Genomic DNA, 20088 nt, shown 5'->3' on the forward strand with positions numbered 1-20088 from the left:
AATACTTGTATCAATAGGGCCAAAATTAGACATACTCACTTCAAATATTTTTAAAGAGAAAGGTGTAAATATTGTGCAAGAACAAGAACAAGAACAAGAACAAGAAAAGTTGGCCGAAGAGAAGAAGAAATGCAGAGAGGGAAAATGTTGTGAACAAGTTGTGAGCAAGAACAAGTTGTACTATGAACACTTGCACTGCAACTCACACTTAAATAGTATGAGCTGCAATGTCACGGGCCACACTTTAATGAGTGTGGCCAAAACAAAGCTGAGCCACCGCACTGTGTAAGCGCGGTGGCTCAACACCTGATAACTGCAGCCTGCATTTTTGCAGACTGCAGTTTTGACTGCTTTTTTTTTTTTTAGTTTCTATGAAGAACCGCTATCTCAGATAGCTGTTCTTCAACTGTTTTTTCTTATTATTATTATTATTATAATCATGCCACCGCGGTCAGTCACCGCGGTGACATAATTTTTTTTTTTCAATAAAAATTGTGGCACCGCGGTGCCACTTACTTTTCTAAATATTTCCAATTCACTTCACTTTTCTAATTCTTTTTTCTGTATTTTTTAAATAATTTCTCCTAAAAAATATACTGTGTTTGTGTATATTTGCACTTGTTATTTGATAATAATTTTTTCGCAAAAAATAATAAATTATATTGTAATTAGTATACCTCATATTTAGTTTTACAAATGTTTATCATTTATATTATTAAAACATTGGATACTAATAAAAAATTAAATGTTTAGTTCAATAATATTTTCATTATGTAATATAGTTGTTTAGTAATTCATGCACAATAAATATCCTTTGCATGATTGTCAAGAAATATATTTTAATTATTTCAAGCAATTCTAAATTATATTTTTCTATGATGTAGAAATAATACAATAAAAATTTTACAATATTAAATATGTGAAATTATAATTTTTGTTAGTGATAAATTATTCAAATTATTTAAAAATTCTAATATCAATTTTAGATGCGTAATTTTAAATATAAATTAAAAGGATAAAATTGAAATAAGATTATTATATTGAGGGTAAAGTAATTTAAAGAAAAGTTTAATTTATTTACAAAAAAGCTAAAGAAGTTAGAAGTAAGGTGCTTCTAGCTTTTGACTTAAAAGTATTTTTTATAACAGTTTTGGAACCAAAAGTTAGGATCGCAAACACTTTTGAGATTTGACATGATTACAAATAGCTTGTCGTTGTTTGAAAAGTTACAGATACCCTCTTGGTTTTAACGTCCGGCTAAAAACAAGCCTATTCCGTTAGATGTACATTCAATTTTTGTGGTGAGTTGATTAGAATGCCCTTTTAAATTATAAATTATAATTTTATTATATATTTTATAATTTTTTAAAATATTTTTATGAACTAATATTCTCTCTAAATTATTTATTTTATCCCTCACAATTTTTTTACATTATTTTAAATATAGTTTTTTATTTTGAAAACAAATTCAATAAGGGTAAAATAGTAATGTCTACTACCATTTAAGGGTTATATAATTATTTTTTATTTGCAGGGAGCATTTATAAATTTTAATATAACAAAAGGGTATTTGTAATTATGAGATAGTTGTAATTTACCCAAAAATTTATGTCTTCTAAGTCTTGAACTATATAAAATAAGTTTGCACATTATTGAAACTTAAGTCGCGAATTAGCAAAAGTTAAGTCCTCGTAGAGCGCCATTTGTTAATAATTTGAGGAGTGGAAACAAAGTACATTCATGGCAGTAAATTAGAGAATGAAAAGAAGAAAAAAAACTACGCTTTATTCATCTAAAACTCAAGTACTAAAGTTATAGAGATGTGAAACTATATATAAAGAAAACTAACTCACTTTGAACTCTAACTGACAACAGACTCAACTAAAAATTAAATATTGGAATACTAATAAAAAACAAACACCGAGAACAAAAGAATAAGTACGAGCAGAACATGATAAGTACAAGCAGAACTTGCTACAGCCCCCTCCCCCCCAAGATAGAGCCAAGGAAGCGAGGCCCAGCTTGCTAAAGAACCGTCCGAAGTCAGCAACATGAATGGACTTTGTAAAGAGATCGGCAATTTGATCAAACCCAAAAACTGTAAAATAAGAGAATAAGGGGACATAGAACAGAATGAAGGCTCAGGAGCCTAAAGACCCAAGGTCTACTAAGACCAAAGGTCACAACCACTTCACGGTTGCACAAATCACTCAAAGCCACAAAAGTTTAGAATCACAAAGGCTCAACAAATCACTTAAAGCCACAAAGGCTTATAGAACCACAAAGGCTCCATCAATATCCACAACCACTTCACGCTTGCACAAATTACTCAAAGCCACAAAAGCTCAACAAATCACTACAAAGGAAATATCCACAGTAGCATAAATAGAGACATCATGTCACACAAACGAGTTTTAGGTGCCAAACACCAGTACAAAGGCACTTAGCCTATGGAAGCAGGGTCGATCAGATAGACACACAAATAGGTGTAAGACAAATTAGGGTTTCATGCGACAGCGCTTTAGGGTTTCAAAAGGCAGCGCGCAAGTATGCTAGCGGCGGCGCTCTAGGGTTTCAAAAGGCTCTCTCTCTCTCTCTTTTTTTTTTTTTTTATGAGAAACCTGCTCTGATACCATATTAAGAATTTGAGGGGTGGAAACAGAGTACATTCATGGCAATAAATTAGAGAATGAAAAGAAGGAAAAAAACTACGCTTTATTCATCTAAAACTCAAGTACTAAAGTTACAGAGATGTGAAACTATATATAAAGAATAGAGTTCTAGCTAAAAAAGAAAACTAACTCACTTTGAACTCTAGCTGACAACAGACTCAATAAAAAATTAAATACTAGAATACTAATAAAAATCAAACATTGAGAATAAAAGGATAAGTACGAACATAACTTGATAAGTACAAGCAGAACTTACTACACCGTTGCAACTCTCAATTGGTAAATTTGCATCCCAAGCAACAAAGCTTATCTCTAGGTATAATTAGGTCTAATGTTGTCTTCCCCTAAAAAACAGATTAGGCCGAATTTAGCAAGAAGTTTTTGGCCAGTGGTAAACAAGTTCGATTTTAAAGCGTATTCTTGCCAATGAATAATTCAAAATAATGGGACATAAATTTTTTCCTTATTTTAACACATTTTAAGGGGATGTTTGTAACTACTTAATATAATCTGCTTTTGATTTAAGTAAAAAATTATAATAGAGAATCATTAATTTTTGCAATTTATTAATAAAATTATAAATATTAAGTTTTTTTCTAAATACTCAAACTTCAGCTTTTTTTTTTTCTTTTCACCTTTTACTTCTGTACTTTTAAACATTCATAATTTTTCCTCAAGTGCCTCTTTTCTAGCCAGGTTTGGGCTTTTGCTCTAATCCCATGGTCCGTTGTTTCTCTGTTCTAAGGGCGCATGGAGGACTGGCTTCGTTTGATGCAGTGGCAATTGGTCTACTGGTTCATATGGGGTGCAAGAAATAGGATGTTATTTGAAGGAACCCCCACCGTCACTGCAGAATTAGTACTCCATGCTAGAAGGCTTCATCAAGTTTTCAAGGGAGAGGAAGTAAGACCTCAGAGGGTCTGATTAATTCTTGTTGCTCCTACATTTTGAGCTTCATTGTTTTCAGCTGTGGTTTTTTAATCCTACTGTAACTTTTGTTTCTTCATTAATAATATTGTTTCTTCTAAAAAACAATGTGTAATATGAAAAATTTCAAGTGCGTATTTTTTTGTTCATATACTAATTAAAATAAAGATTTTTTTATGAAAAAATAAATATAATTTAAAATATTTTAATTAACCTGTATTTTGCCAACCGAATTAGTTATTTTAGCGTCTTGAACCTTTAATAGATATATGTGTACACATTATTTCTTACAACTCATATATAGGTAGTCACCTCCTCGTCTGCTCCAAATTTACGTCTGTAGATCCATTTACATCCAACGGGCTGTATACCTTTGGGTGGAGCCTACCATAGTCTGAACCTTTTGTTGAACTTATAGAGTCCATTTCGGTTTTCATGGCTTCAATCTGTTTTTCTAAATCGATGTCCGACATCGCTTTTTCGTAGGCCTTTTTAGATCATTATCCAATTGACGGGTCAACACAGAAGCCTATACCTATTAGGCTGTCGGGATACTTCAGTTGGATCTTCGAAAGACAGGAATATCGTCAGTGGGAACTACAGGCACAAATGATTCTCTACATCCATTTGAATTGTTGGCTCACTTGATTCCTTAAGGAACAATTCCTCAAGTCGGTATTAGTTGAAAAATCTTTTTCAGGAAATGCATTTCGTGAGACAAAAATCTTTTGCTGGAAGGGATCATAGAACTAATATTCTGTAGTTTTCTTAGGATAACTCACAAATCTGCACAAACTAGACCTGGAGTCCAGTTTGTCTTCTACTAGTCTCTTGATGTAGTAGGACCCCATACTCTCAAATACTTATAGGACGCATGATTGTCATGCCATATTCGATATGACATCTGGGCCACAGGCTTGTATGTTTAACAACTTGGCTGCCCTCTCAAGAGGGCTGCCCTCTCAAGAGCATATCCCCAGAAAGATAAGGCAGTTTGGTAAAACTCATCATGGATCGACCATATCCAATAAGGTTTGGTTCCTCCTTTCAGAGACTCCATTCAGTTGTGGCATTCAGAGAGGATTCGATTGAGAGAGAATTTCATTCTCTTTTAGGTCCTAAAATTTTTTTCATTTAAACAATCACAATTTGGTTCTCAACTTGAAGTCTGAACTCTTTAAACCTTCTAAAGGCCTCGAACTTGTACCTCCTTAGGTAAATATAATCATACCATGGATGATCATCACTAAAGGTTATGAAGTAAGAAAATCCACCTTTGGCCTGTGTATTTAGTGGTCCACATATATTAGAATGGATCAAATCCAATAGATCGCTTGTAAAACATTTTAAACTTATCTGAAATAAATTTGATACCTACTTAATTACTTTTTAAGTTTAAACACTTGATAGTATTATTTTAACTTTTCCCATAGAAAAATCTAACGGGTACTTGCATTTTCAGCTTCTATATCGAAGCATATCCGTTTTTTTTTTAAAAAAAAATTCTAATTAAGTACAGTTTCACATAATTTTTTCCCCCCACTAATTTACTACAAATACTCTTTATTTTTGTTTTTATTAGATATGGTGGCATGCAATATCTGCCCACATAATTTTAATAATGCTTTTATTTTATTAAAACTCGTATTTCATTTTTTTATATTAAAATTTGTCATTGTCTTACAACATCATATACAAAAATTATCTGGCAACTTTCTTAAATGCAATAATCACTACAAAAAAATTGAGGTTTTGTTGCACCATAAATGACCATGGCTTAAAACTGTGCTATTAACCACGGTTAAATAAAATCAAGACAGAAACTAAAATTTTTACTACGGTTGATTATATTTACCATGATGTTTAGCTATTGCAAAAATATTTGTCATGATTTTAGCCATGGTTCATGTTTTGGCCACACTTGAATAAACAACGGCAAATGACCGTTGCGAAGCCGTGGTAGATTCGTACTTGTAACGGTTTCTTCTTTTGACTATAGTAATTAACTGTAGCGAAAAATCGTATATTTTCTAATGAACTATCAATACATATTTTACTCAATTAACTTAAAAATTGACACACATTGTATAATATATATGTCATATCAATACTGATGATTATATATACATACAAAACGAAATACCAATATGTTATTTTATTTTCGATTAACAATAAACTTAAACAAAATGAGAATAAATTTAATATTTTAGCACATGCAATTGCATAGAATTAATTTTTTTATTTAACGTGAGTTTTGAGAAGTTGACGGGCATTTTTAACATAATAATAATATGATGTAATGGTATCAAAACTACCACTTTGAGTTTATAAGCCGTCTTCCTTTTATAATTTCAAATTTCAATTTTTTTTAAAATTTATTCTTTTAAAAAAGCACAACACTTTGGTTGTATCCAAGAAGCCAATTCTAAGGTGCTCTTGAATATTATTAAATAATTAGATTATGAAAAATAGAAATGAAGTTTTGACAGCCTTTTTGTCATATTGTAGTTGTACTTAATGGAATGAATGAACCTTAGCTGAATGCATCTCTGCTGCCTAAGTTGATCATTTCTCAACTTGTTCATGAAACTAGAAAGCTAGCTACCATGAACTCATAGCCCCTCTCATCCCTTGCTGCTGCAAATAGGGAATTTGTGCCTCCCCTACCAATTTTTCCAAGAATCCATTTTAAGCTAAAGCATTACCAAAAAGGAAAAGGGAAAAATATAATTTATTCGATATGAGAAATGAACAAAAAAAAAATTTGAAAAAAGAAAATTAATTATCATTTGTGTTTTGAAAAAAAAAAGCAAATTACCCTGTATTTAAAACATTGATAGGGGTTAATTTATTTTATTTTTCAGAACATAGGGGGTATTTTTTTTTTTCAGGAATTTTTTTTACCCATTTCATATATCACATGAGATAAATTGCATTTAACCCCCCAGAGAAGAGAAGAATCTCTTGGAACCTAAGGATGCCATGAATTAGGCAATATTATGCTTCTTAGTCTTATAAGATAAGGGATTCGACACTTTTAGTCATTTTTTATGCTTTATGGGATTTTAAAATAGTCTCAAAATTAAAAAAACTCGACACATTTAATCATCTGCTTTGTGGAATTTATGGGACTACATGTGTCGAGTTTTCTCAATTTTGAAATCAATTTGAATATCCACTCATGTAGAGAACTAAAAGTATTGAATCCTCTATCCTATGAGACTAAAAGTGTAATTTCACCCAATAATTATGCATATGGGCTTCACATGAAGGCAATAATCAATAAAAAATATTATCACATAAAAAAAGATTAAGTGACTCAATAGTAACATTTTATCTTTATTAATAGAAAATTATGAATTCGAGTACCAAATAAAATTGAGAATCAATTCTAATCATCCTTTAATAAGTGGAGAGAGAGGAAAAAGGAAAATAAAAAAGAGAGTGAGAGAGAGGAATGTCATCATCCCAAGTAGAACAAATTGATTTAGTCACAAATTTACTTGCAATTATAGACCTGAAATTTGATATTGAAGTGGTTTAGTTCACTTTACATTTCATTGGACTTATAGTGATAGGCTTATCACTGTCTAATTAGTAGTTGTGACTCTAAACCAACATTGTCAGATAAATGAAAGGACTCGGCATTACAATCCTAACAAAAAAGACAGATAGTATTTTTTGTTGCAAATTTTATTTCATATTATACTTCATTCAATATACACGCGTCATGTGTATAAAATTTCTCTCTATATCAAATTATAATATCATGTTTATACACATAGTGCGTGTTGAATGAAATAGAAGTTGGAATAAAGTTGGCAATAGAAAATCCAATCCAAAAAGAAAAAAAAAACGTTATGTTAGTGGTCTTTCGTTCTATCTCATTTACCACAAAATAATATCAGGAAGAAATGCCCATGATCCATTTTTTCTGAGGATTAAATACAATTTATCCTTTTATGATATATGAAATGAGCAAAAAAATCCTATGAAAAAAAAGAAAATTAGCGAATTATCCTCATATTTTAAAAAATAACCCAAATGACCCCTTATCAATGGTTCAAATAGGGAAAATTGTTTTTTCAAAACATATAGAATAATTCGCTAATCTTTTTCTTACACGGGATTTTTTTACTTATTTTTAATATTATATGGATAAATTGTATTTTTGCCATTTTTGTGATGAGTAATGCATCAAAACAATGAAGAATTCTGAAACATTCATTCATTGAGAAGCAGCAATTTTCTTTCACCACTTTCCACTCTGATTCACTCAATCAATCGCAGTCAAAAGACATGTAACAAAGTCATCTGCCTCATTAAATGACATTTCTAACTACCCTTTTCTTTGAGCAGTAAAAGATCTTTTATTATATTTTTGTGTTAAAAGTAATATTTCATCCATATATATATTGTATTAGTCGTTGTTGTACGTTTTAATATATATATATATATATATATAAGAACAAATTTACAAACTAACATTACGTTACAAAAAAGAAATAAAAGAAAAGAAAACTAATTTATAAGTTAGTGTGCGATTTGAAAATTTGAATAAGTTAATTATCTTAAATTGTTAAATAGTATTTTGACTTCACAAAAAATTGGTGCGACGGTGTCATTAACCGTCATTTATGAGTATTGAAATCATTTTCTTTTTATAATAATATAGATGCACCTTTATTCTTAAATTTTAATTTAAATTTAATTATATTTTTTAATTTAAAAAATGAAGATGCGTCACTCACACAATAATAATAGAAAAAATTGTACTTTTGGTCCTATATGTTAGACCCTTTTTCAATTTAGCCCATTTTATGATTTTCTCGTATTATACTCTATAAATTAATTTTTTTTTCCAACGTAATATCCTGACGTGCATTTCTTGTCAAATAACTGAGGAAAAATGCTAATGGCTCCATTTTGAACCACAAATTTTTGCTTATGTAATATAATACGAGAAAAAATCATAATAGATGAGATTAAATTGAAAAATCTATAATATATAGATAGGAAAATGCAATTTTCCCTTAATAATAGGGCACGCATGTATGATACAAAAGTGTGATAAAAGAACTAAAAAAAACAATCTCTTTCTCTTGTACTAGACCTTTCACTTTCCACACAGCTACACTCAATGGCGTAAGTGCAAGAACTTTGCCCCAGAGGCCCCCACCTTTACATTCTGTTCAAAATTTCTTCCCATTCTTTTGTTTTCTTTTCCTGTCTTGTTATTTTCAACCCCCCACCCCCTACCCCCCCACTGTAATTTGTGTTATCTCCTTTGAAATTTACAGCCATCAATCTCCTCCATAAACACTCCCCTTTGAACCCTTTTGTCCATTACACTGAAAAAGTAATCTTTTTTCTTCTTTCCATCAGTTGATGAAGAAGTAGCAATTAATAATAAAGGAAAAATGCAGCCATGGCTATGACTTCCATTGCCTTAGCCATTTTAGCCCTTTTCTTCCTTCTCTCTTCTGCACATTGCTTCAGCTATAGACACCCTGCTCACTCCCTCAAGGTACACATTATTATTTGCATGTCAGCACTGTGTGTTGTGTGTGTGTATTTTTATGTATGTATATGCATGTTTGGGAGAGATTATTTGTGTGGGAGTGTGTGTTTTTCACACAGACGACATGGTATGTGTTCTTGAAGGGTTTGGTGGTGGTGGGCGAGAAAACAAGGCTAGGGTCGACGCCGCCGAGCTGCCACAACAAATGCAACGAGTGCCACCCATGCATGGCGGTCCAAGTGCCGACGCTGCCGAGCCACAACCGCCTCCCGCCCCAAGAACGGCCGGTGGACTACGAGGCAGGACCGTCGACGTCGTCGGCCGGGAACAGGTACTCCAATTACAAGCCACTCGGGTGGAAATGCAGATGCGGTGGACATTTCTACAACCCTTAGGACAAGAATTCCATGTATATGAATATTCTCATGAAATCAAGATTAATAATAATAATAATAATAATAACAATAATAATATATATTTATGTATATGGAATTTATGGAGAAAAATGAAGTGATGGGATTCTTATTTTTAGTTTGATTTATTGAGTTTTGTATGAATTATTACTATATAATTAAAGTTTGGAATTTATCAAAAATGGTGTTGGATGGGGGGACAAGACAATGTTTAATGTGAGATGGAATGGATTGGTGGTGGTATAGCAGCAGCAGCAGCATTTATTAGTTGTAGACATCGAAAACCTGTACACAACTTATTATACTGAATTTTCTGACCACACTGCTCACTTTGGTTGTTGCTTTTATTTATAATGGCAATAAAACAAAATTTTCCAGCAATACTATATCATTTCTTTCAAAAAAAATTAAAAAAAATGTGCAGCTGAGAGAAATTAATATAATTTTTTGAGGCAAAATTATGTTTTTGAGGTTGTAATTATAGATTGTTAGTAATTAATTTTGATCGTGTAATTTATTTTATTTAAACATTTAGTCATGATTTTTTTGATAAATTTATTCCTTAACGTTTTATATTTGATCTTTCTTTGTGTTTGATAATTCTGGTCCATTCATATTTGAGTAAACCTCATTTTTTGCTCTGTAACTATAGATTATCGATGCCAAAATTGTCGACACAGGACTGAATTTGCTAAAAAAGGACCAAATGTGAGATGCTCATGACTATTTGCTAAGAAAAGAATATATATATATATGTAAAGTGCTAATGATCTATACTTAATCACCAAAAATATAATTTTGTCTATTAATTTTTTTTATCATGATTAATTTCTATAATAAAAGAATAAAAAAAAACGTGAAAAATACTAACTTATCACGGCTGCACTTTTAGCAGTTTCTGCAAACGGACACATTAGCCACAACTAAAAGTAAAGGTATATTATTCTGTAATAGCTAAAATGATAACAAATGTTGATTAACCATTTTGATAATATCAATTTTATCACAATATTTTTTATTATTATTAATATTAATATTAATTTAATGTAATGCTTAAAATATGAGTTGTGACACAAATTAAGATTAGATTCTGAATTTTTTTTTTAATTTCTATTTATTAGTTATTACAAAATGGTGTCCTTTCTTATCATCTTGGGATTTCTACGACCTACTTTTCCTGTCTTATATGGTTGTCTGAATTTTTCTTGGGTATCGATCTACAAAGTCGAAAATGACTTTTAAGCCCCCGATGATCCAAGCCAAGTAAGCATCGCAGATTTGAATCAGGAATTTTTCAGTCATTTCACACGGCAGGATATGAAGAAGTGGTGCCAGAAAGATTCTTGTCTCATCGAATGTTTCTTACCAAGTAGTGGAATATGATTTATGTTAAAAAAAATTATTAGTCTCTAATTTTTTTTTTTTTTGGTTTTTTTTTCCAATAGATATTTTATTTTTTTATATATCTCAAATGTATCACACTAATTTATTGTCTTTGAACTACGTCACGGTCTAGAACAAATTTGATATTTAATTATAATTACTTGTCAGAGTTAAACATAAATAAATATAATAAATAGTTATTGGACACGATCAAACAATGATTTTTTGTCATGATTTTGTGACTGCGGCTAAAATATTTGCCATGGTTAAAATTCATTACAAAAATATTTGTATGAACCATAGCCATGATAAAAGTAGTTATCATGATGCACAAGTTAAGTTTTTGTATCGATTTTTGTAAAATCATGTTTAGTAATAATTATTTAACACGATTTTAGTTCATAGCTAATAAAAGTACAGCCAGTGGTAATTTTATTTTTAGTGCTATTTATTTATGATTTTAGTGTTAAATTCTCCGAATTTAAAATAAAATGGATAAAATTGAATATTCTGTATGAGGAGTAAAATTGAAAGAATACATCCACTTCAATAATTTATCAAGAATACAAAAAATTGTATATTTCAATAATGTTTTGCTACTTTTTATAGCTAATAAATGTGGGAATAATAACAAAACAACTAATTAATTAATCATCCGAATATTAAGGCTAGCCCAAAGAAGTCTAAATGGTACCAAAATATATATATATATATATATATATATTGCAAGAGTCTGAAGGAATGTAAGGCCTAAAGTGCCTCTAGAAAGCCCAATTCTCAAGGTGTTCTTAAAAATCCCGATCTGAGTAAAGACCCCAGAAAATTCAGCAAGGGCACCCAAAAAATTAATTCACGCAAAAAAAAAAAAAAAAAATTAGCCTAAATTCAAAAAGGCCCCACATGCCTATAAAGAAACTTATAGAGAATACCATTTATTATTAGCTATAGAGAATACCATTATTGTTATACGCAAATGTTTTCAATTATTACCAAATAATTGAAATACAAGTTTTTTTTTTTAAATTTTGTTTATCCATAATTGGTGGAGTACTCAAACTTTATTTTAAGTTTGTCAGAATTTAACAATTAGAGACCATAGTGAGAAATAATTTTTCAAGTTTAATGACCAAATCCGTCACAAATTCAAGCTTAGGAGTCAGGACTCTATTTACTCAGTCGCAGAATCGTATCGGTCTAAGTACAATTAATAAACAACAAAAATAACAGATTAATATAACCTAGTATTACCACCCTATTGACATTGCAATACGAAAAAATAGGGCATGTAACGGCATGCTCGGTTAGAGATGAACAAGGTGGGTTTGTTAAAACTCGGGACCTATCCCGCCAAGAAAGTTTTGGATCCAAAACCTTCTGGGTTGGACCCAGTTAATATTTTTAAAATATGAAAAAATAATATTTTATAAAAGATAATAATACCATAGCTTTATGAATGTGAAACAAAATATAATTGAAAGATTAATATTTTTTTGGTAAATTCATATATGTGCATGTTGTGGGCATTGAAAGACTAAAAAATTTAGAATATGTGTTATATAAACACAAAAATGAACTATTTATATCACTGTTTTAATTTATAAAAATATTAAGTTTATGTATTATATATATGTAAGCAAAATAAAACTATACATACTTGCTGTATAAGTAAGCAAATATTTTATATAAGTATATATATAAAAAAAATTAGGCGGATTTAGGTCCAAAACAACTAAAATACAAACCCATTCTATGACATGTTTAAAGTTTCAAAACTCGCCCCAATAGGGGGGGGGGGGTTTGGGTCCAACACGAGCACGTTACCGTCCCTATGTAGTCCAGTACTGTATAGCAAGGTTGACACGTCAATCACATTTTATACATCATGGGCCACATTACTCTAAAAGGGTGCCAACATAGACATCGTAGTCAATTGGATTCGATTTGATAGAAACAAGTAACTGGCACCCCTATATTCTCAATTGACCAGGTAGAATCTCTTGTTGTCGGCATATAGTTTAGAGAATAACCCCAATAGCTGGATAAGCATTATCCTTAAAACATAGGTATTTTAAGAATTTTAGAGATATCTTAACCACGTCCAACTGATCATTAAATCTTTTAAAACCTGCTCTTGGTAATAAGGATTTAAGTAAGTCAACAAAATACCTAAGTTAATTAAGCTTACTCACACAAGAATGTTCCTCAGTTTCTCTTCATTTCTAACATTTTCCTCATGAATTTTCAATTTTGATTTACACAATTTCTTCCATCCCAATCTCATGTTTCTACTTAAGTTTGTCATTATATTTCATCAAATGCTTTATTGATTTAAGCATCAAAATAAATTATCTTAGTCGTTCAAGGTTGATGTGACTTAAATTATGGATTTTAATGCAATTTATATTGTTAATAAGTAAAATTATTTTTTGTGATAAAAAAATTAGCAATTTATCTCTTCATATTTTAAAAAATAAATGAAAGTAAATTGCTAATTTTTTTATAAGATAATAATTTATACATTTATAATATCACATGATTTATTTGCATTTTTTCTAAATTCTGAATCTGGCCTCAAGTTTCAATCGAAGGGTTCCAATACTATTGCAAACTTATCAATATAGTTCATTGTACTTTTTTAGAATTGTATAGAATAATATATACTATTATATTTGTATTTTTAAAAATTAATATAATTTTAAAAATTAATTAAATATAATTAATTTATAAAAAATAAAAGTAAACAAAAAAAATTGATACAATTCACAATTTGTGAATTGTACTCATGTCGTGGATTGGAACCGCGACTTCAAGTCGCAGTTCCAATCTACAACTTGATCAATTTTTTTAAAAAAGATATTTTTATTCGATTTGCGACTCGTTATATTTATATTATATAATTTATTTATTTTTAATAATAAAAACATAATTAATCCTAGAAGTAGGGGTAGCAAATGGTCGAGTTTGATTGGATTTGGGTCAGGTTAAAAATGGATCGGGTTCAAAATGGGTTCCAATGAATGTGTCCAAAATGGGTTGGGTCGAATTAGTATAAACTATTTTATTAATTTGAATATAAAGATTTTTAATATTTTACACAATGAAAGAAAAAAGAACAGTATTTGAATTATTGAAAAGATAACTACTACTTGTATCACACGTTATTTCTAACTAATGACTATGCGCAGTAAGATTCATTTGCTAAATTATAAAATAAAGAAAATCTACTAAGTATCTACGAAATACTACATTTTATCAAAATAATTACTACATTTTATCAAAATAATTCATAAAATTTTTGAATCCTCATCTTAAATAAATACCAAACCGTGCAATCAAATTCTCTATATTTGTTGAGAGACAATTTATAATTTCATCATCTTCAAGATTATAAGCTGTAATGTGAAATAAAAAGATCACATAAATATATAAAATAAATTATTAAATAATTTGAAATAATAAGAATATCATTACAAGTTTTTGACTAAAAACTGAGAGTTGTGTGTGTGGGGGTATAGGAGTGGAGAAAGGGAGGAATGAAGGGCACAACAATGATGCTGCCCAGGATCGAACTGGGGACCTTTAGTGTGTAAGACTAACGTGATAACCACTACACCACAGCATCTGCTACGAAGCAAATAGAAGCAATGAACTATAAACCCATCTTTGTGTCAGATGATCAACAGGTTACATCATTTAAGCTGTAGGAGAAGACTGATTAGGTTGATGATAATCAGCCATGGCGTCAGTTTGATCTGTAGGATAAATCGTGTTTATATGTACTACATTTTATGCTCTGTATTTTTCATTTTTGATTACTGTTTTATTTGGCTGATTGTTGGGCCAGGTCGTTAGCCACGTTGTTCGAAAAAGTACAATTACCCCTTTAAATGAAAAATAATTATGTAGCCCCTATACGATAAAGTGGACATTATTATTTTACTCTTATTGAATTTTTAAAAAATTAAAAAAAAGATATATAATTTTTTTTTTAGGGTGGGTAAAATAATTAATTGGAGGGAATATAGTTCATAAAATATTGTAGAAAATTGTAATTTATAATTCAAAAGGGAATTTAAGTCAGTTTCACCGTAAAAAATTGGATCGAAACCTAATAGGATGTGCTAATTGTTAGATGGACATTAAAATCAGAGGAGTATTTATAATTTCTGAAACAACGAGAAGACATTTGTAATTATGTCAAATTTCAAAAGAGATATTGTAATTTACCCTATTAAAAATTGATTGGTTGTGCAGTGCTAGAAAGCTCTTAGATATAGACGAGGAGCTTAACTGGAATAGCTGCCTAACAGCTCCTAACTAACCACTACCTAACAAGAAGTCGTAGAAAAACGAAATACGTTAACTGCTAAATACAAATCGAAAAGTTGTTATAACTAATAAAGGCGTGGCGCGCCTACAAACCAAAAACGCAAACAATGAAAGAATTGCTAGAGGTGCACCCAATCGATAAAAACGCGTAAACGCGACTTTCGACAAACGGGCTTTAAGTGATGCCTGTAGGTCTAACTTTCAAATGTTTTTCAAGTGAAGTGTATGTAACAGATAAATTTAGTAATAACTCATAGAGAGCCACAGTTGTTGAGATGGCCGAGTTGGTCTAAGGCGCCAGATTAAGGTTCTGGTCCGAAAGGGCGTGGGTTCAAATCCCACTCTCAACAATTGCAGTCATATATTTTTTTTTTTATATATATATTGTTCTCCATAATTACCCTCATAATCTAATTTAATTAATTTTTAAGAAAAAAATGATTATTAAGAACAATTCAAACAATTTGAAATGTTATGTGTTTTCTTATTAATAACAATAAATAAATTATATTAACTCATTTCGAGAAAATAATACTTTAATTTAATTAATGCATTAATATGACTGACAACGATAAATATTATTACAGTAAGCTCATATAATTAAAGTAATACAAATACCAACAAATTAATAAATTTGTTGGGAAAAAATGGGTTAAAGGATAAATTTGAATATTTAAAAATTGGTACGATTTAATAGAGTTTTCTTTTATAATAATATAGATTAAGGGACTAAATATGCTTAGTATGTAAAGCACGGGACTTTAATAGTAGTTGTTGTCTCGTTGATTAATTATAAATTAACCCTTGATATTTAATTAAATTATGTAACTTTTAGGTAAAAATCTAGAATTATCAATTTTATTCTTGTTTTATTTTTTATAAAATAAAAAATTTTAAAAAAAATTGGATGAGGTGGATGATTATTTTTTTCTTTTGTCCTTGTAGTATCTTTCATATGCGAGTTGTCACTTGTGTCCTTCTTACTTGATTTCAATAATAAGATTTATTAACGTTCTAGAAGTTGAGTTATTTTCAAATAATGTACACGTACGCCTAATTCATACCAAAATTTTTTCCTCCCGTCTCTCTTCTTCTCGCTCTAAATAAAATTTTGATTTCAACAAAATAATTATTTGTGTTCGTGTATAGTATTATATCGCTATTTTTAAATTAGTTGTAATGAATTAGTTGGTTTAGCCCATTAAAAAGAGTTACTTATTTTAAATTAAATAGGATGTTAGTTGTTTTAACCCGTTAAAAGGGGTAAATTACAATCACATCTTGAAATTTGTTGTTTGCAAATATCTTTCTACTGTTTGAAAAATTATAAATATTGCTCAAATTTTAACATTTATCTAACAACCAGCTCATTCTGTTACCCCCCATTATGTTTCTATCCATTGATCAAAGTAGTTGTTCATATCGATCTAATTTGTTGATTAAAAGAAAGAAGCATTTAAGAGATAAGGGAAAGCAAATGGCAAACGATGGAAAAATTGCAATTTACTTCCCATAACTTATCCTCTTTGCGATTTTGGTACCATTATTTTACGACCCACAAGATTTAGTCCCGCAAATCCAAAAATATTGCAATTTACATCCCATTAACTATTTTCCTTAAATTGATGGGATGTAAATTGCAACGTTTTTGGACTTGTGGGACTAAACCTGTTGAGTCGTAAAATAATGATATCAAAATTGCAAATGGGGTAAGTTATGGGACGTAAATTATAATTTTCTCGCACTTTGATGCTTAAGTCAGGAAGAGTATATTAAATAAAATGAAGGAAACACTTGAAATGATGTAAAGATAATGGTGAAATATGATGATAAGAGTGATAAATTTCATGTGGAGTAAATAATGTGAGCCAAAAGTAGCTGTAAAATCGAGAGAGAAAAAAGAATTTGAGTGTGAAAGTATATGTTATCAAATGACTGCATAAACTTCTATTTATAGGCCTTTGTGGAGCAGAATTTGGATACTTGTTGGAGTAAATCCGGTGTCAATGGATAGATACATGAGTTAGCTACATAGCAGGAAAAAAATCTGAGGATTTGGACTTATCTTGAAAGAGTTATGGACTTTTACTGAGTCTTATCCAGTTTATCTGAGTCTTCCGGGATTGAATTACGTGCCAGTTATCAGCAAGTTTGCAACCAAACGGCCAGAAGTTTATTAGAGATTAGAGTAATGCATCCCAATGTGTTGGCATTTCTGTAACATGTCTACCTAGTTGTATGATAATATGGCAAGCTAATAAAGGGCTTGCTCTTGGGCCTACCAGTTTATTACAAATTAAAGAAAGGGCATAGTGGGCCTTTTCTACCTACTCATAGATCAGCTGGTTTGGTTACAGATGGGTTGGTGTGTAATCCTTGTGTTGGTACAAATAACGTAGAATGAGTATCATCCCCCCCCCTCCCCCTCTCATCCATAAGTGCAGGTTCTAGAGCTGACTGTTGAAGTAGGAAGAATATTCTTAAAAGAAAGTGGTTTTCACCTGCTCGTGTTATCCAAGCAAGGTGATCCTAGTTTGATTCACAGGCAGACCAACTGGTTGAGCTATCTTCTAGGAGGAAGAATCCTTATGTCCATAGGAAACTTACTCACGTGGATTGAGGAAAATTTAAATATATTTGTAGGAAAGTTGATTAGCCATCATTATAAAAGATAAGGGAGAAGAAAACTCCTTGCTAAACTCAAAAACCACGCCCCCTAGATTGGCGATCTTTTGCCAGCTGGAAGCCCGAGGCCTATTCTAATGGCACTACTTGCTTGGTGGAGTATTTAGGGTATATTCCCTCTTCAGCCTCTCAATAGTTTCCACTCGCGAAAAGTGTTATTTTCTTTCTTGTCTTCATCGACTAGAGAGATTCTAACCTTTCCAACAATACTTTTTGCAGGTTCTCTTGCGATCTGAAGCTTCCTTTGTGGTAAACCCTTGTTGATTTTACCTCTTCCTTAGTGTTACGGGTGGAATCTTTTGTCTCACTGCATAATGTATTTTTTGCCCGTGTGGCGTCTCAGGTTGCTCCCAATCTTTGACCAGCCTTCGCACGTAATAGAGTTTACCGACTGGTGTCTACGACACTGAAGCTCGCTAGCACAACATCTGAACACCTTCCTGCATGTCCATGCGCTTGCCTATCCAAAATTTCCATGTTCGCCGAGGCTCTCGGCACATACGCTTTAGCCTCTCTTTGCGACCCCAACTAGCTAGTCTACCGTCATTCGTCTCGCCCACAATTTCAGAACCCGCCAATGCATCCTCACTCTGCCTCGACATTACTGTGCTCCACATGCGCCCGCAACGATCATTTCATGCCCAACGCTCACTCAATAAAACCTCAACGCACGCCTTCATCGCGGCCATCTTCTATGCCTCGCCCGAGTAGGACCACATCATAAGTTCGAGGCCTATTTGATATGCCGACATCTCGCAATAATCCCACACGGCATGCCCGACATGCCTTCTTACCTTTCGGTGTGGCTTCACAATTTGCCCACAATGCGGTGTCAACCCACGACCAATTATGTTAGCCAACGGATCCCCATGGACGACCAGAACTCAATAGCGCATGCCATGAGTTGGATCATGATGTCTCAAAGTGCTTGCCTCGATCACCCATTAGCACAAGAGATGTTGCCCCTGATTTCTTGCAGCTCGTGCAGCAACCTTGCGCGTCACACAAAACCTCTAGGCCGCTTTTTTGCCCAACATAGTTATCCTGGCCCTACGCTGTCCATCCGGTTCTCATATCTTTCGGAGACTCTAAACACTCCTTTGAGATGCCTAGGGCCGGCTCTGTAAGGCTCCCAAATATACCCCTAAGAGATGCACATTTAACGCTGGCATCGCTATATTTAATTTTTTCATTAAAATACCCTTTAAATTAAATTGTAATATATTCAAATATTAAGGTATTTAAATGTTATGATCTATCATACTTTGCATTTAATGTTATATATATATATATATATATTTGCTATGAACCGAAAGCCAAAATTGACTATGTAATTATTATGATCCACGAATTTATATAAGTAAAGCAGAGTACACTTTTGATAGTATTTTGATAAGACTATACAAATATTGAGAAAATACTTTCACCATGAAACCCACTAACCTAACCATGATTAGACTTCCATTTTTGGTTAATCTCACAATTGAGGTGTATAATACCAACTTGAATATTCTACGGCTTGTGGAAAGTCTACGCACAACAAGTATCGTCACTATCAGACGAGATCAAAACTATGGTTTCGTTCGGGTTACGCACTACTTTTGCATAAAGTTCATTGTCGCTCTCATTAGCGGGCCCATTCAAAGGATCACCAAATATAATCTTGAGTTCGGTCCATACAAGTTCTAGTTCCCAACTATAAGCATGGGCAAATGGATTTTCCTATATTGAAAAGAAAAATCATTAACCTAAATGTATGAACAACTTTTTTATGAAGCCATAGTGATAGCACAAATAGGTGCTAAAGCATTGATTGACCTTAGCAATCACATATTACGAGTGGCCATTAGATTAGGGTCGACATGTGGGAAATGGGCTTCTTCAACCGTTCGTACAAGTGCCGTGATGAACACTCGATCCATGGCCTTGCTAAAATGTCTGCAGTACAAGAAATATTTTTTGGGAGGGCACATTTTAATAAAATTTTGGGACATAATTCAACATGCAAGTCTATGAATGCCTGCTGATGGGATACTAATTGATACAACATTTATATAGGAGAAAATGGAAAACATGCATTTGATTAAAGGTTGGTGGTAAATAGTGACCAATAGACATAAAATAGTAATTTCCAACACCTGGATGTAGGAACAATTTG

The 20088-nt window shown here is 31.6% G+C and overlaps 1 protein-coding gene and 2 non-coding genes across 3 annotated transcripts; 2 read left to right on the forward strand and 1 right to left on the reverse strand.

Annotated features, from left to right (window-relative positions):
* The first annotated feature begins 8847 nt into the window (after positions 1-8847).
* On the forward strand, positions 8848-9651 carry LOC148786934 (EPIDERMAL PATTERNING FACTOR-like protein 1). Its single transcript, XM_088885279.1, has 2 exons — positions 8848-9126; positions 9264-9651. Exons 1-2 carry the CDS (start codon positions 9028-9030, stop codon positions 9513-9515), a joined length of 351 nt encoding a protein of 116 aa, XP_088741405.1. The 5' UTR covers positions 8848-9027; the 3' UTR covers positions 9516-9651.
* A 4814-nt stretch (positions 9652-14465) lies between these two features.
* TRNAV-UAC (transfer RNA valine (anticodon UAC)) lies at positions 14466-14538 on the reverse strand. Its single transcript has one exon. It is a non-coding gene; the product is annotated as a tRNA-Val (tRNA).
* A 976-nt stretch (positions 14539-15514) lies between these two features.
* Positions 15515-15595, forward strand: TRNAL-AAG (transfer RNA leucine (anticodon AAG)). Its single transcript has one exon. It is a non-coding gene; the product is annotated as a tRNA-Leu (tRNA).
* Positions 15596-20088: the final 4493 nt, after the last annotated feature.

Source organism: Sesamum indicum, linkage group LG9 (assembly GCF_026168435.1).
Source record: "Sesamum indicum cultivar Baizhima isolate 11 linkage group LG9, ASM2616843v1, whole genome shotgun sequence".
Classification (NCBI taxonomy): Eukaryota; Viridiplantae; Streptophyta; class Magnoliopsida; order Lamiales; family Pedaliaceae; genus Sesamum; species Sesamum indicum.